At 50.1% G+C, this 15,561-nt stretch overlaps 1 protein-coding gene; it reads right to left on the reverse strand.

The window, feature by feature from the left end:
* Positions 1-3,387: 3,387 nt before the first annotated feature.
* FFUJ_07383 (related to NsdD protein) lies at positions 3,388-4,785 on the reverse strand (the record flags this gene model as incomplete). XM_023577629.1 has 3 exons in its annotated part: positions 3,388-3,570; positions 3,623-3,937; positions 3,994-4,785. The coding sequence occupies 3 exons, from the start codon at positions 4,783-4,785 to the stop codon at positions 3,388-3,390; spliced, it is 1,290 nt and encodes a 429-aa protein (XP_023430668.1).
* Between the last annotated feature and the right edge of the window lie 10,776 nt (positions 4,786-15,561).

Consider the following 15,561-nt stretch of genomic DNA (forward strand, 5'->3'; position numbering starts at 1 on the left):
TATTAACCCGCCTTCCATGCAACGTCAAAATGCAGGGGATCAAACCCTCACATCTAATCACAACACGTCGAACGTTAGCACGCAACCAACTGAACTGACTAAAAACCGATATCTGTCACCGAAAACGAAAACGCCCTTGGTGTAAAACCACGAGGCCCTTTAGCTTGTCACGCTCCTAAGTGGCTTAGCCAACTTTCTTGTCTTTGAACTCAGCTACCTACCTTACCTAGGCGGGCGTATACTATCCTCCCTTGCATATGTCTGTCTACGGTACTCTACTCGAAGCCCATGATTCAACCCCTCGTGCTCACCATGCTAGCGACATACCTGTACCGACTCCATGCATACTACATACAATATCTCATCCCAGAGAACCCCCGGGTGAAGTATAAGTATGTTAGGCTGAGGGAGGCAGAGACAAGACCGTGAACTAGACCCGGAGACCTTGAAAAAAAGGACCCTTGCTTCTCTCCTGTCGGGTGGGAATTCCACGTGGCGGGCGGCGGTCCTATTCCCGTTTTGCAACTTGGCTTTGTCTCTCTGGAATGTCGGCGGTTAAAAAGCGTCGAGTATGAGCCAAGAATGACGACCAAATAGGGTTGAAATGATATCTTTTAGAGTTTGTTTTCATAGATAGGTAGGTAAACAAATAAATAACTCATCTCAGCTCAGCTCAACTCAACCCAACTCAACCCAAGCCCATCGCGATCTAACAGGTACGCTCAGTTCTCCTTCCAAAGACGTCCTAGCAGCTTGAACGAGAGGTGGTGATGGAGGAGGAGTCTTTGAGTATCTATCCGTCTTGGACCTCTGCCTCTCCCGTGGCGTCATGTCTGAGGCCTTCTATACCCGAATCACCAGAAGGTGTTGTGGATAACAGGCCTAGCTGAATGTCAAATCACTCCATTCTATATGCCGTACAGTACTGCACTGTAGATATGTACATTACAGTCTGGTAAACTTGCTCAGTAAAGAGACGTGTGTATGTATGTATGTATTACTGTAGGTCTCACGGTAATGCACAACACACATGGTTTGGCATGCCACCCGTCAGAGCCTCACAGAAGGACGATAATTTCTAGACCAAATCCTAGATCCTCCATGGAAAAGAAAGCCACATGGATACTTACATGATAGCCTCCATACATGTAATAGCCATGTAACGCAGCATCAGAGAATCCAGCCAAGCACTTGCAGACACGCGGTATAGCAGCTGGGCCCTCTTATCCTGTTCTCGCCCGTGTCACCTTCGCCGTGCCTGTCACAGCCATTGTGATACAGGAGAGCAAGGGAGAGTTTCTCACCCACATCTCACATCCCTCCCTCCTCTCCTCTCCTCTCCTCTCCTCTCCTCTCCTCTCCTCTCCTCTGCCCCCCTCTCTCTCCCTCTCCCTCGCTACCACAGACTGCATGCTATATAATCCTTCCTGTGCTCCCGTCCTACCGTTCAACTCACCATATAACAGGGGAGGACCAGGGAAGATCTTGGAAAGACGTGCAGATCGCGTGCTTGCAGCCATGTTTCTGATCAAGTATCACAAGAAACAGCGCATACGAGGCCTTGTGGAATCCTCTCTTGCAATGGACATCCGTCTGGTGGATTTTGTTCGGGCTTTTGGTGGTTCAGGCATCAAGACATATTCATGTATGACTGGTCTGGGGGATGCCTTTGCAATCGCACGCAGGCAGATCTTTCGATGTATTGTTGCACATGAAAATGTATCTGATATTACTGATACTGTGCTTGGGGTTTGCCACGGCCATACGTGCGTGTAGCGGATGCAGAACCTAGCGTAGGTAGGGAGTTGATAGAAAATTTATATCAGACGGATAACTAACACTCACACGTACATTACTCAAGATCTTATAATGTTTTTAGGATGGCAACTACCTTCTCGATGCTCTCGTCTTATCTTGCAAGTCTCGTCTTGTCCCGTCTTGTCTGCATTGTCTTGTACTACATAACCTATCCAGAAACTCAAATCCACAACACCATCACCAACAACTCAGAAGCACATGTACATGCACGCACGTTCCCGTGTCCGATGAGTTCAAGCAACCTACCCGTTCGCCAGATCTCCCGCTCGTGCCTTGATTAGCCTCCCGTCCCGTTCTCGTCTCCCATGTCCTACCCCCTATTGTTCTGTGTAACTCAGCCTGTCGAACCACTTGCTATGACACTGATCCCTCCAAAGCGCATTGTCTTGTTGGCTTCTGTTTTAAAAGTCACTTCCCGTACAGATGAGCTGGCACCCGCTATTCCCGTCTCGCAGTCCTTATGGGGAATAGATGATCTCGAAATGGGTAGAGAAACAATTTGCTTCATACACTCGATTCAGCACATACTGGCAACCTGGGTTGTCTTGTCTCTCTGTTTGTTTGTTGTAACTGCAATGCGCCCACTTCTTGGTCTTCTCCTTCTAAACACTAATAACGCAAGACACTGTAGATCTATGCAAGGCCGAGATATCATCTTGTACTCCTAACCCCACCAAGGCAAATGATCGCCCCTCATCTCCAGAAATGGCTAATTAAGCTTCGCCAATCTTTCGATAGTCTCGATGCCCAAGTGGCAAATACTTCCGTCCCTGCAGCCGCTGTTTTCTATTGGGCTGCGTAAAGTTGATACTCAAGCTCACACTCACACTCACGGGGATATGTGCACTTTCAAGTTCGGCGTAGTTGATCACTTTGTAATTTCTCCTTTACCGCCATAGCCATCTCCTTTGTAGACCCCCTCCTAGCCTTGTTGGCGTTGCTTTCCACGAAAGAACTAGAAACATGTCCTCGATACCTTCAATTCACTCCTCTTCATGCCAAGTAATCTTCCAGCTTGGATACATGCCGTGAAACCATTGTAATTTTCCTCCCAGGATAACCAATCCCACCCTATATAAAAAATTCCCCCATCTCCTGCGTAGGAGCAAGGCCAAAATACACATCCGTTGCTGATGTTGCGATGATTGCTCTCCGCTGCCCTCCGCCCATCCCAGTAATTTCTCCAAGAAATCTTTTTTGTCTAGAAAGTCAAACCTCTCTCCCCCCATGAACTCAAAAGTTACACCATGTTAAACATGGTGTCCATAATTAGACAAACGCCTGTTATGCTGCGGGTCCCTGCTCAAAGCCCAAGGTTTCCCAATTGTAAAAACGTATATACAGAGAACGATACAAAGACGCCGTTCTGTTGGATCGGGTATTATTAAACGTGAAGATGTGTGCGTGTGCGTGTGCGTGTGCGTGTATGTGAGGCGACTGTGTATGTGTAGACATGCGGGTTGCGAGCTGAAGTTGAAGTCATTCATGGGACAACCGAGCACCTATCCACAATGCATTCAAGTGTCCATGAGCACTTCGTAGTATAGCCAAAACCATCAAGCCAAGGCCTCATTGTCGATGAGCCTCATCTTTAGGACGAATCGACCTCTGCTCGAGTTGGCGTTTTCTTTCCAGTTTGGCGTAATGCAACCCGCAGGCGTTGCAGAGAGTCCGGGCTCCATCAGGCCCACGTCGCCATTCAGGGGTGTCGATTCGATTGCAACTGTGGCATCGTCCAGGAGGAGCAGCACGCTGTCCATCATTAGTTTCGTGTTCAAGAAATCAATCAGAGCCAGAAACTTACACCTCGACGCTTTTTAACTTCCGCCATGCCATATGCTGGCTTCATTCCATCGCCGTACATGTTCACGTCGTGCTCTTCCTCATAAGGCCCCTTCATCTTGGACCCTTCTCGGGCTCGTTCGTTCTGGATCGAAGTTTGCACCAAGTCACGTACTTGCTCCAGTGATCTCTTGACAAGTTCGATATTGCTGAGCATATCGCTAACTTCTCGTTCGGTAGGCAGTCGAGCTGGGATAGGGTGAGCTCCGTGCTGTTCTTGGGCGATTCTGCTGTAAGCTTCAGCAAAATTAAAAATCGTACGAGACGAGGTGCCGATCTGTCAAAAGTCAGCGCTTTGTGTTCTTGGTGAAACATGTAACTCAGGTGACTTACTCGACTCAACGAGTCTTGATAGTTCCAGCTTTCGTAGTGCCTGTCAACTGTAGCTTCGTATCTGGCTCGGGCATATTCAGGGTCGTCCATGTGGGGAGGCGCTCTGGGATCGTAAGATCCAGGGATATGTGGTGGCATTCCGTGTCTAGGGGAAATAGGATACGCAGGCAGGGGCATTTGACCTGGAGGCAGCTGGCCAGGCTGATATGCGACAGGAGCAGGAGGAGGAGCAGGAGGAGGATGAGGAGGATGAGCGTAGGCACCATTGAGTGGGTGGTGAGGTTCAGGAAGCTTCTGCTCGGGATGGTGGTGGTGGTGTGGAGGTAGATCAGCTTTGGCTGAGGGACTCTGGCGACGGTCAGAGACAGGAGGGAGCGATGGTCGGTTGTTGAAATGAGGACGAGGAGAGTCCGCAAAGGCAGGTCCATCTTGCCGAGGAAAGGATGAGGTCGGGTGGAGAGGTTGAGGAGACGAACGCTTCTCAGCCTCTGGGAATGATCGAGGAGCTGGTGCGAAGGGCGACGGCAAACTCGAACCTGACTGCAGACCCGGCGCATGTGCAACAGGATAAGCTCCAGGTTTAGTGCCCTGGATGACCTCCGAGATTGAGGGCAGCGACTGGCGATTTGAGGGCTCCTGATCGTCGGCTGGTTTTCGCGGTTCAGAAATCATGTTGGCGATACTGGCGGCACCAGAGCTGGGTTGTGAATAACTGGAGAAAGGCGGTTGAGGTTGAGGTTGAGGTTGAGGTGGGTAGTGGGCGGCCGGTGTGATGAGGGTTGCCGTTGCCATGGCGGGAGGTTCTCGATACGACCTGTCCAACAAGATATCCTGCGAGTAGGAATGGTGATGGCGATGATCGGAGTATGGGTGATCGGGCTGAGGTAGGTGGTGTATCTGGTGTTCCGAATTGGTTGCAGAGTGACGGCTGTAAAGACAAGAAATGGGTTAATATGGGAGGGGCAGACAGAAATATGAATACTTTCAAGTCGGGATTTTAAACAGACCTTTGCCTGGCTCCAGAGTCAGCCGCTTCCATAGCGGATCTGGTAAATACTAACGATGATTTGGGACAGTTTTAAGGCCGTAGATGCATCTGACCTGGCTAGATCCGGTTGGGGGTGTATGTGATGGGCGAGGAAAAGAGCAGTACGAATAAACGGGGTGGGGGGTGGTAAAAAATGAGGTTCCAGTAGTAAAATAACTGAAGGAAGCCAGGAATGGGTCAACACGGGACCAGGGTGGGAGATGTGACAATGGACTCAGGTGAGGGTTGGCAATGGGGTGTCAAAACGGGGAGGGGGCCGATGAGGCGAAATGAAAAGAGGGCGAAGAGAGAAACAAATAGTAGGTACCAGGCTAGGCACAAGGGGGTGGGTAGATCTGGCGTGCGATGGACAAGCGACAAGGGCCCTCGTGGTGGCGCTGAGCGGGACAGTAGCAGGGGGGTTCCGCCATACATAGAGGTCCTGTCCTGGTTCGGATTGGGTTTGTTCTGGCCGACCGACAGGGGCTTGCTTGAGTTGGCTTGGGTCGTTCAAAGGCTGGCAGGGGAAGCGCCAAACTCAGGATTCCTCAGGAGTGGGAACGAGCTTGATCTAAGAACGACGATACTGCTGCTACTGCTGATGGTACTCCTCTAAAGAGTAGGGCGAGAATCAGAGTAGCGCAAACTCAAGGAGGTCGATTGCCGCGAAACTGATCCAACGGCCGGGGTCTGGGAACGTAGCGCTCCGAATGAGGATAGAGAGAATGGACGGGTGGAGCTAAGAAACCGCGCACTGGATTGCACCCGTTGACAGCGATGTCGAAGCTAGCAACTTGACTGCGGAAGTGCTCAATCGATGAACTTTGTATTTAATACTGGCTCGACACGGCCTTGAGCCACGGCTGGTACACGGCTTGAGATGGAGTCGAAGTCAGGTATTAGTATGTGTCGGAACGGTTGATCAGACCCAGTACCGAAATTTGCGATTTGGCCACAGTTGATGCAGATGCGTGCGGTAGCGTTCGTGGCTGTATATGCCAATGTTTTGTTGTTGTTTTTACCTAGGTAGTCTTCGTATCTCGATTTCGATGTTTTCCTCTTTTTTTTCTTCCGTCTCCTCTGAGCTGGCTACTCTGTCCTGTGCAAGCAACTAGACAGGGATTGGTTGACTCGCAAAAGAAGGTACAATATTGTACACAGACACAGAGCCGGGCAGCGTCGAGCCACTAGGATGGCTGGCAAGGACAAATCCTGCTGCTGCGGACAGTGGTGTCTCTGCAGGCGCTTGAATCAGCGCAGGGACACAGAAAAGGACAGTACAGTACAGTACAAACGCTGTGGATGAGAGTCGAAAGTAGAGAGAGGGAGGATCGAAGATCGAGGTTTAGAAGAGAAGAGCCAGCTACTAGACTATTTGTTGCTGCAGGAATGTGGAGGTGGGAAAAGGTTGGGGAAGAGGGAGATGTTGAAACACGAAGGGCACGAACGGAGGAGGAAAGAGAAAGGAAGGAAGGGAAGAAGACTGCGTGCGGACAGTCTCGAGGGAGTGCAAGGTATAGTTTCCAAGCAGTAGAACCTTCTGGGAATCACCAACAGCGCACTACGAGGAGATCAGATGTGAGATCGGCGCCTCCATTGTCATCATTTTACCGCCGAAAATAGGTGGCCTGGGAGAAGCAAGCAACAACCTAATCCAGTCCTGCACGCCCGGAAGCAAGCAAGCATAACCTATACTGTACATGAGACCCAGCTCGCGCCTGGCCCCGGGGGATAGATCAATTCCGACGTCGATGCATCCATAGTTCAACGCACCCGCATGTGTACTGGGGAGCGGAACAACCATTTCTGCAACATGCAATAGGCACAGTACAATACATAGTACACCAACCTCCAACCAGGGGAGCTTTCGAGTATGTCAGTTTCCTCAGTGCATGGATCGACCGGTACAGTACCAGGGGCCTGCGGCGCGGTTATTTGTCAGAGATCCTTATCCAGATCACCCGATCAAAATACGGCAATGCTCCTTGCCAAATCAACGACGACCTCTTTGCATATAACTACCGTTATGAGAAACCATCATCTGGGTGTATCGTACTGGAATTATCAATGTCATATCTGAAACCATGGCCCGAGCAAGACATCGAACGTCACAAACAAATCGATCAGCAAGTGCGCCTCAGCAAGCTTTCATGCTGCAGCGTTGAGTTGTGACGCCTGGGGGAAACGGTTGCGGGTAAGGATACCGCCCACGCGGCAGGGATTTCAAGTTCGCTTCCACTGGCTAGGGGACACGATGGCATGACGGTTTACGATATGGTATGGGTGGGGAGAGGAGAGCGGTAGGGATCCGAAGAGAATCGATCATGGATGTGTGGGGCTCGGAAGAACAAACAAGGATCAGTGACCGATGAAGCAGACAAGGGCAAAGAGAAGGCCATGTTACCCTAGGGCTGGGCTGGCTATGGTATCTCATCTATAGCAAGATCTCGGGGAACTTGCATCTCTTCACATGCTATGTTCATCATCAGTATGCATCCTTTAGGATTCCGTATCCATCAGCCATCACTGCGCCGTCGCCGTCGCCGCCGTCGCTTTCGCTGAGGCTCTAGAGCAAAAGGTGACAGTCGACGAAAAGTCGAGACACTGGTGTACTTTTCATCATTACCGTCGATTCAAACACTGACCCAGGCTTTGCACCAACTGCTGGGGCATGACGATAGCCCGGTGCAGTAGCGTCTAGGCTTTGGAGATCTCCAATCTCAAGTTCTGCAAAATGGTACGACTTCCGGGGGCCCTTGCTCCTGGGGTGAGCAGCGGTCTGGTTTTAGTAGCCCACAAACAACACAGGGAGACGCCCCCGGACCACACCACTCAATACCACTCAAATGTGTGCTTATGATTTTTTATGAAGCTCCCACTTGCGCAACAAACCATCTTTATTCGGGTCCTTTTTTCCAGTGTCGTATCGCGATGAATCAATAGTGAGGGCGAAATCAGCGAGCTAGTTACTGCTGGGAAATTATAACCCGGCACTGCTATTTCTCTGAGAGAAGGGAAAATAAGCACATTGGAAGAAGATCCCTAGCTGGGAGGCCTTGCAAGAGTGGTTTGCAGTGAGTGTTACTGTTGAAACTTAGCATTCTCTGACTGAGATGGAAACCTGTCTCCCATCGACACATCACATTTCGATTCAGCACAGGTCCCCTGCCAACTGTATTACACAGTTGCATTGTCCCCCATCCCCTGCCGCAATGCGCTAAGGGCGTGGGAGCTAGGAGTGCAGCGCTAAGTTGAGAGAAATAGGGGCAAAGCGCGAGAAACATTACAAATGACGGCTCAGATGGAAGATGCGCGAGATTGGCATATGGGAGGTAGAACGAGATAACCCGAGGCTCAAGGTGTCGATGACGCTGAGGAACAACAGGCAAGCTGGGTGACACTGCAAAACTCATTGCGCAATCTAGGAACGATGGGATGAGCAGCGATAGTTATGGTGATTTTGGCAACGAGGACATAGTAAAAGCATTGATGCCAAGCCGCTTCATCGAGCCCTCAGAGCAATGACGAACTGATGAATGTTGGACACAATGGATGATGCGCGAGATGGGCCGCTTCCCATACTCAGATTGGGTGCCACATTGTATGGGCGGCACCGCAGCCAGGTACGTCAGTGGGCAAGGACCAGGCCGTCAGCATCTTATGCCCACCCGGCTAAGGAGCAGGAGGTCTCATTTGGAACCCATCGAACTGACATGGAAGAAACTTTGTCGAGCTACACAGACTGCACTTGATCCGAGCCCAGCACGTGTACCTCGCAGGTAGTCCTTTATGAGAAAAACCTAATCCGAACAGCCCCCGCGGCTCCGCAGGGATGGTCCATCCGCCACCACGCGAAGTTGTCGACTGGGCGCCGCTCTGGCGGATACACAATTACACATTACCCAAGTAGCCTGGGGACCTAATCTCTCAAGATCAGACACGGCCTCGATTAGTGCGCCGCCATGATGAACGTGTGGTGGGCATGTCGCCACTCCACTCTCCCGGCAAGCCAAGATGAGATGAATACGTAGAGTCCATGCTTGCGCTTCATCAGTCCCAACATGCATACTAACGTAATGGAAGATGCTTCCATTGGGCCATCCAACGACAACCCGTCATGTTTCAGCCGATAATTGATCGTAGATGGCTTTTGGTTGATAAATTTGACGAGATATACGATGTAACACTCAGTAATGGCATGCCCTATACATAGACTGTAAGTGCAGACGAATTCCAGACCGTGCCACGCCAAATCAAGTCAAAGCCAGTCTATCGTGTAATACCAACTTTAGTTCTCTCCTACTGTTGAATAACCTGGCGATGGTATTCGTCGACCTTGCGAATAAGGCTTACCCGCCTCAGACCATGAAACTTCAGGTCAAGCAGAAGATCGTATCACTAGCCTGCCCCTCAAAACAAATCCTGCGGAAGACATAAGAGATACTAGCGCAACACGGTATAATAAGTGTGTTGTGCATCACTGTACATCATATCGTCTTATCCCGGTTGCCCGATCCATTCTCACCCCAGCATCATCCTGGTGGTCCATCGCGCATTCTCATGTAATCTCCGCCGGCCCATTCTCATTCTCACTGTCCTTCCAGAACAGCATACAAAGTAGGAAAGGCTAGTGTGCCCTCAAGTCACTGTTTCTGTGAAGCTTTGGGCTTCGACGCATGTCAAAGCTCGGTTTGATGCTTCATTTGCCTGGCGATGATGAGCCTTGTTGCTCTATCATCTTGGCTGTTGACCCTCAGATGTGACCTTGCAATCACAAAGACCCTGACGGAATCATGATCTGCACGAGCTCGTGCCATTAATGTGGTAGAGGTGAGACCAATGTCGCATATGAAAATAACCTGCTATGTAGAACAACATGGCAGAAGGGGTTGTTTGAAGCACTGGCCTTTTCTTGACGTCGATTGCTTAATCTCCTCCGCCAGGGTCCTGTTCCTTGGGAACACGCGAATTTACCTCCATGCATCGCTAGGATGGCAGATGTTGCTCCCACGACATGGGTCTCCCTGCTAGTGACCACCATATGGTAAACATCCTCCCTTGAGAGAGATATCATTCACGATGCTGTTTCCAATCACTTGGGACTGCGTCGGCGGTGATGCTGAATAGTCAATTGCGCATGTCTTGTCTTGTCATGAGCTTAGCGAGCCAGCTGAGGGCCTTGCCTGGTTATTCGTCACTCCGCCATTTCTCCAAACTGTTTCCCCCCCTCCATTGTCAAGGAGTGTAAATGCGTTTTTAGGATATCTATATCCCCCATGGCCTGGCCAAAAACCGCCGTTTCGCGCGAGCTAATTCATATAGGTGAGTAGTATATGTTTTAGTAGGGGAAGCTCGTCACAACCGAGCTTGCCCAGGCGTCGAGAAGGCGATGACTTTTGTGGGCTATCGGGTGTATGCAATTCCATTGAATACCCCCGGTTTCATATGTATATGTTGAAGAATATATCTCGAAGATTACAAGGACCCTCCTGCCTGGAACCTGACCTCAAGTACTTTTAGCATTGAGTAGTTTTCGATTCATCCAGCCAAGATTCTGGTAAGCTGCTCTCCGGATCGCCTACTATTGTTAGCTACATATGATGGCGTTAGATATCTTGCAGCTCGCCTGTTGACTACTGCAGTGCTACGGCATTACGTTGCTCAATGATGAGGCTAGCACGACTCGGAGAATTCTGCCAATGCAGTACCAACACATACTAACGTACGTCCTGTGCTTGTGCCATCAGGAATTGCGTTTCTAGCCGAGCCTGCTCAGGGATGCCTTATTGATGCTACTCACCGGAAAACTCTGCCATGTCACGTACGGAGTACTACTGGCATGCAATCGGATTCAATCAGTAAAAGGACTACCTATGCCTGGTACAGCGTGTGCCTACCCATGCCGGGGCGGAAATGGAATGCTTCTAGTCATTCTAGCCTTCTTCCTCTCCACCACTGAGGTGGAATTCAATCCAACGGTGTAACTTAGTACCTAAATTACTGTACTGTGCCCAAGGTAGGCAGCTGAGACGCCCAAATCGCAGGGCTGTCCGCTGGGAAGAAGAGGCCTGCCGAGAACTGGAGTAGTCCACTTATCTACCGATGGAACCGATGGAAGCCCCAATTGCTTCCATTCTTCGAACGGCAGTCAGCTCCTAATCTGTCCAATCTGGCCTAGCTTGATTGACCTCCAACATTAAATCGACCCACCAAGATCACAAGAGCACGATGCAAGCTTCGAGATGCTGGGTTTCTTGCAGGATCACGAGTTTTCATCTTTAATCTCCTCTTTGCTTTTTTCCGTACCCACCCCTCCATAGTAAATCCCGAAGCTTTCTCGAAATCATCTGGCGGCACAGTCCATCATTGTTCCCGAGTCATACGTTTTCTTGCCATATTGCGATCCGATCCGACCTGTTCCCCGGGTCATGATGCTTTCTCTGCCACGTCCAGTACAGTACTCTCTCTATACACCAGCCCAATGTGCAAGCATTTGCCTGTTGGTGGATCTATTCGATCGTCTGGGCACTATACAGAAAGCTGTACTACCTGCCTTCCATGTTCAAAGGTCCTGGATACAGCGAATCGGATAGCAATTTGTCCCTGTATTTGACAGTAAGAAAGCATGGCGACTGCTTGGCGAATATTGGATCCGTATACTCCTTGTGCCTTGTATACCAGCCGCACGGGTTCGATGGCCAATACGAGAATTCCTCGGCTTGTTTATGGTGTTACACTTGTTCAAAACGGCCAGCATCTTGCCCATCATCATCACGAGAGCAGCAATATGCACATGGGGGCTCAGACACTTTCAACCTAGGGTGCCGCCCAATGAGACGATGGGACATGGGCTTGTGCTTCCGTCATGCTGTCCTCTCTGCTGTATACAGAACTGTCATTAACGGTCGTCTCCCCTCCTCGGCTCGTAGCCCAAGGGTTCCTATTTTAGTTGAAGACTTGACTACTGTTCGTTCTGCCCGAATTCGTGAGAGGCATCTCAGACAGCCGAGCTTTCTATTCATGTGATACTCGGCTTTTCAACATGCCATTGAAAGGCATTAATTAGTATGCACAAACTGGCTTTCCACAGAATACCTCGACATGAGTGAGGTACAGAGCAAATTTTTCCAATGTAAGAAAGATTCAGCGAATTGCTGGCCCCTACCTGCATGTCGAGTCAGGGGTGTCAAGTTCGGGAATAGCAGACATGAACTAGAATAGGGTGCCCCAGGGTCATGCATGCATGCTTCGCCGGGCTGAAGAAAAAGAAATGTGCCCGACTTGTCCGACTCCCACATTTTACAATCGGCAAGAGCACAATTTTATTATCTTTCTTTTGTTCCAGCAACGTGGATACCCTCGTCTGTTACAGATCCTCGTAGGCCATATGTATATCAGACTTACAGTATTTATATCGGGTAAAATATCGCGGGTAGATATCTCCGGCAAACTTGTTCCTACCACAAGACTTGCCATACCGGCATTGATCCGCCAAAACAAACCAACCCAACGCAGTTACACCGCCCTCCTTCGCTTCGAGCTCGCGGCGTTAGACCAGAAGAGAAACTTCCAACGGCCGGGATCTAACGCTAGAGACAAATCGTCGATTCAAATGTGCCGAGATGGTCGATTCTGGGTGGTCAGCCAATGGTCAAGTAACGGTTAGTCGATTGCTACTGGCTAGAGGCTTGGTAGGCCCGGCCTGCGTGAAGATGCTGTGCTGTGCTGAGCTGTGACTGTGCGACGCAGGACGGTAGCCAATGTCGTCAGGGGCTAGATCTCGAACACTGTGGCTATCCCCGGCGCCGAAGGGATATCTAATTCCTGTGGAAGCGATCATGAGATCCCCACGATGCGGCGTCGTGCACGGTTGGAGGTAGGGACCAATTCGAGCCACTGGCAGCCCTTCTTCGCACACCATCAGCCTCAATTGCGTGTCTTTGAGTTGCTACTAAGCCTTCCTTGGACAAGCCACCACACGCTGGATATTGAGAATCGGATTGGGCTCTGTGGGCCGGCACAGCTAGATCTCACACCGTGACAGGCTAGGGAGACTAGAAGCCTAGAACATCGTCTGCTGCAGCGAAGGCTTGCGAGGTGGTCTGATGTCGATCACTCTGTGGGACTACGGTACGTACAGTAACTATTACGCGGTAGTTGATCAAGGCAAGCTTAATCCTTGAGCACTAATGTGGCCATCCAGCCCCTAGCCCACAGGCTCGCCGCCTTCACACGACAATGCAGTTGTACAAAACAGCCATTGTTATTGCATTCATTGCATATGATAAAGAGACAACAGGCGAGGTTCTTAGGGATGGGGGTGCGCGGCTGATCAGGTTGAAATACATCAGCATTGCTGTTACACAGCCAGCTCATCAGACACTTATGGATTCTTACATGTTTGTGAGCCCTGAGTCACTGACTGACATTGGGTTTAATTCCGTTTAAAGGTACAGTACCTAACGACGAGAACAATCCTTTCAAGACTTGCAGTGTGTAGTTTCTCCCAGACAATACTGTAGTCCCGGTCGGTGGGAGTAGCTGGGGGGCGTTTTATGTGATGCCATCTTGATTCATGCCTCTCGTTACGCCGGACGGTACGTAGGTACTAAGCTAAGGTGCCATCTATCTACTACTACCAAGACTAAGGATTGCGGGCGCGTTTCCGCACACTACACCAGATCAGATGCGCCCGTCTCAGCTCGGTCTACGTACATTCGGATACTAATATTAATAAATAGTTTGATTTCTTTAGACGGACGGGACACGCTACAAGATCCAGGTATCTCGATCCGCTATACCCCGAGGTATCGTATCGGCCGATGTTATCCTGCATCCTTCACCCTTCTGTCGTGACGTTGTGCTGACCACTGCGGGTACTTTGTCCCGCAGTGTTGGCACCACCCAAAGAAACCAAAGTCGCCAGATCGAATGGTTTAACTGGAGTAGACTATAGCCTCCGGTGGTGAGCAAGTTTCCCACGGTGTTGCATCGGTCACTGCCCGTTTCCTGTTCTGGTGTTCAGGTGCCATATGCGTCTGCACAATCTGTACAGAGTACTACATTGGAGAACAGCCCCCTTTGCCTTGTGAGGTCTCACCTTCGGGGGTTTTCTTTTTCTTGTTGCTTTCCGGGTGGTTTATCTGATGACTGGTAACCAATGACCTCCTTGAAGGTGGATCTGGAAGCTTAACGGTAGCCGGTGGAGGGGGGGGGGGGCCTCAGAAACGTGTTTGACTTGAAGCTAACAAACTTACAAACTTATGGACAAAAAGGTAAAAATGTTGAACCATCCAAAGGCTACCATTACTGAATGCGGATGGCCTCTCCACTGGGAACACACGTGGTGGACCGCAAATGCAGGGCGACGGGCGAACTGCCTCTCGAATCCCACCAACTGGCAACATTCCATCCGTGCAGGCGAAATGCTTGCACTATAGGAGAAGGCGTAGGGATACGTACTTTATTATATACGAAATGGAGACAGAGTTCTTTGACAATGGCTGGTCGTCGCCATATCCGAGTGTGGGCCCGGGGCCGAATGAGACGGCTTGGAGACGCCAAGCTTGTGAACAGTACAAAAGTTCATGATTTCAGACAGAAAACTCGACTAGGTACATACTGACTGGCTGGTTTTACATGATATCACGCTGGAGAAGCAGATTGTGAAGAGATTATACAGCTCAAGGCTCGGGCAACTTGCCTTATTGGCCGCAATAAGAATTCACACGCGTGATGGAGATGGTCCACATCCATAACATACATACATACATACATACCTTCCAGGAAATATAGATCTACGCATCGGCTCCTGGTATTGATGCAATCTCTGATTCATATCCGTCTGACAGGCACCCCTTCCAGGCCTAATCGTTGCTTTCCCCTCCGAGTTTTTATACGGAAGTACTGTATTGCTATAGGTCCTAGATACGAGGCCCAGGAACCAAACTTTGTCGGCAGTTGGTCAAAGTTTATTATGAAATCTACCGAATGGGATCTGCAAAGTGTCGATTATTATGCTGGTCTCGTCCATACGACTTTGATTATCAAGGTCCCAACTTCATATAACGATGCTACAATGAAGTCCATGAACGTTGTGCCCTTCTTAATAGCACCACAGGGTCTTGCTTGCTGTTGGTAACTGTTCTGTTGGATCCTTCTACCTTAGCTTCCCTAGGTACCTACCTAGGTAGGTACCAGTCAGGCACCCCGTTGAACTTCCATTACGGGAAAAACGGGGTAATCTCCCGCTGGGGCTTCCTTGTCCTTCACTGGGCAGTTCGTGCCATGCCAAATTGTTCTGACAGCAGGCCCCCGTTAACCTAACTTCAACTACCTAACCAGACACTACCATCGGAACCATGGCCCGCGTTCTGTCAACTCTACCAGACAAGATCAAAGCGCGCTGTTGTGTTGTAACGATTATGGCCAGCGGCTGGCTCTTGATTGAACCTCCCGGCCCTTCTCGTCCTCGTCGATGGCAATCCAATTCGTCGTCGAATCTCGTTTGAGAATCAGCTTTCGATATTCCTAATCCTTAC

The sequence above is a fragment of the Fusarium fujikuroi genome, chromosome FFUJ_chr05, assembly GCF_900079805.1.
Source record: "Fusarium fujikuroi IMI 58289 draft genome, chromosome FFUJ_chr05".
NCBI lineage: Eukaryota > Fungi > Ascomycota > Sordariomycetes > Hypocreales > Nectriaceae > Fusarium > Fusarium fujikuroi.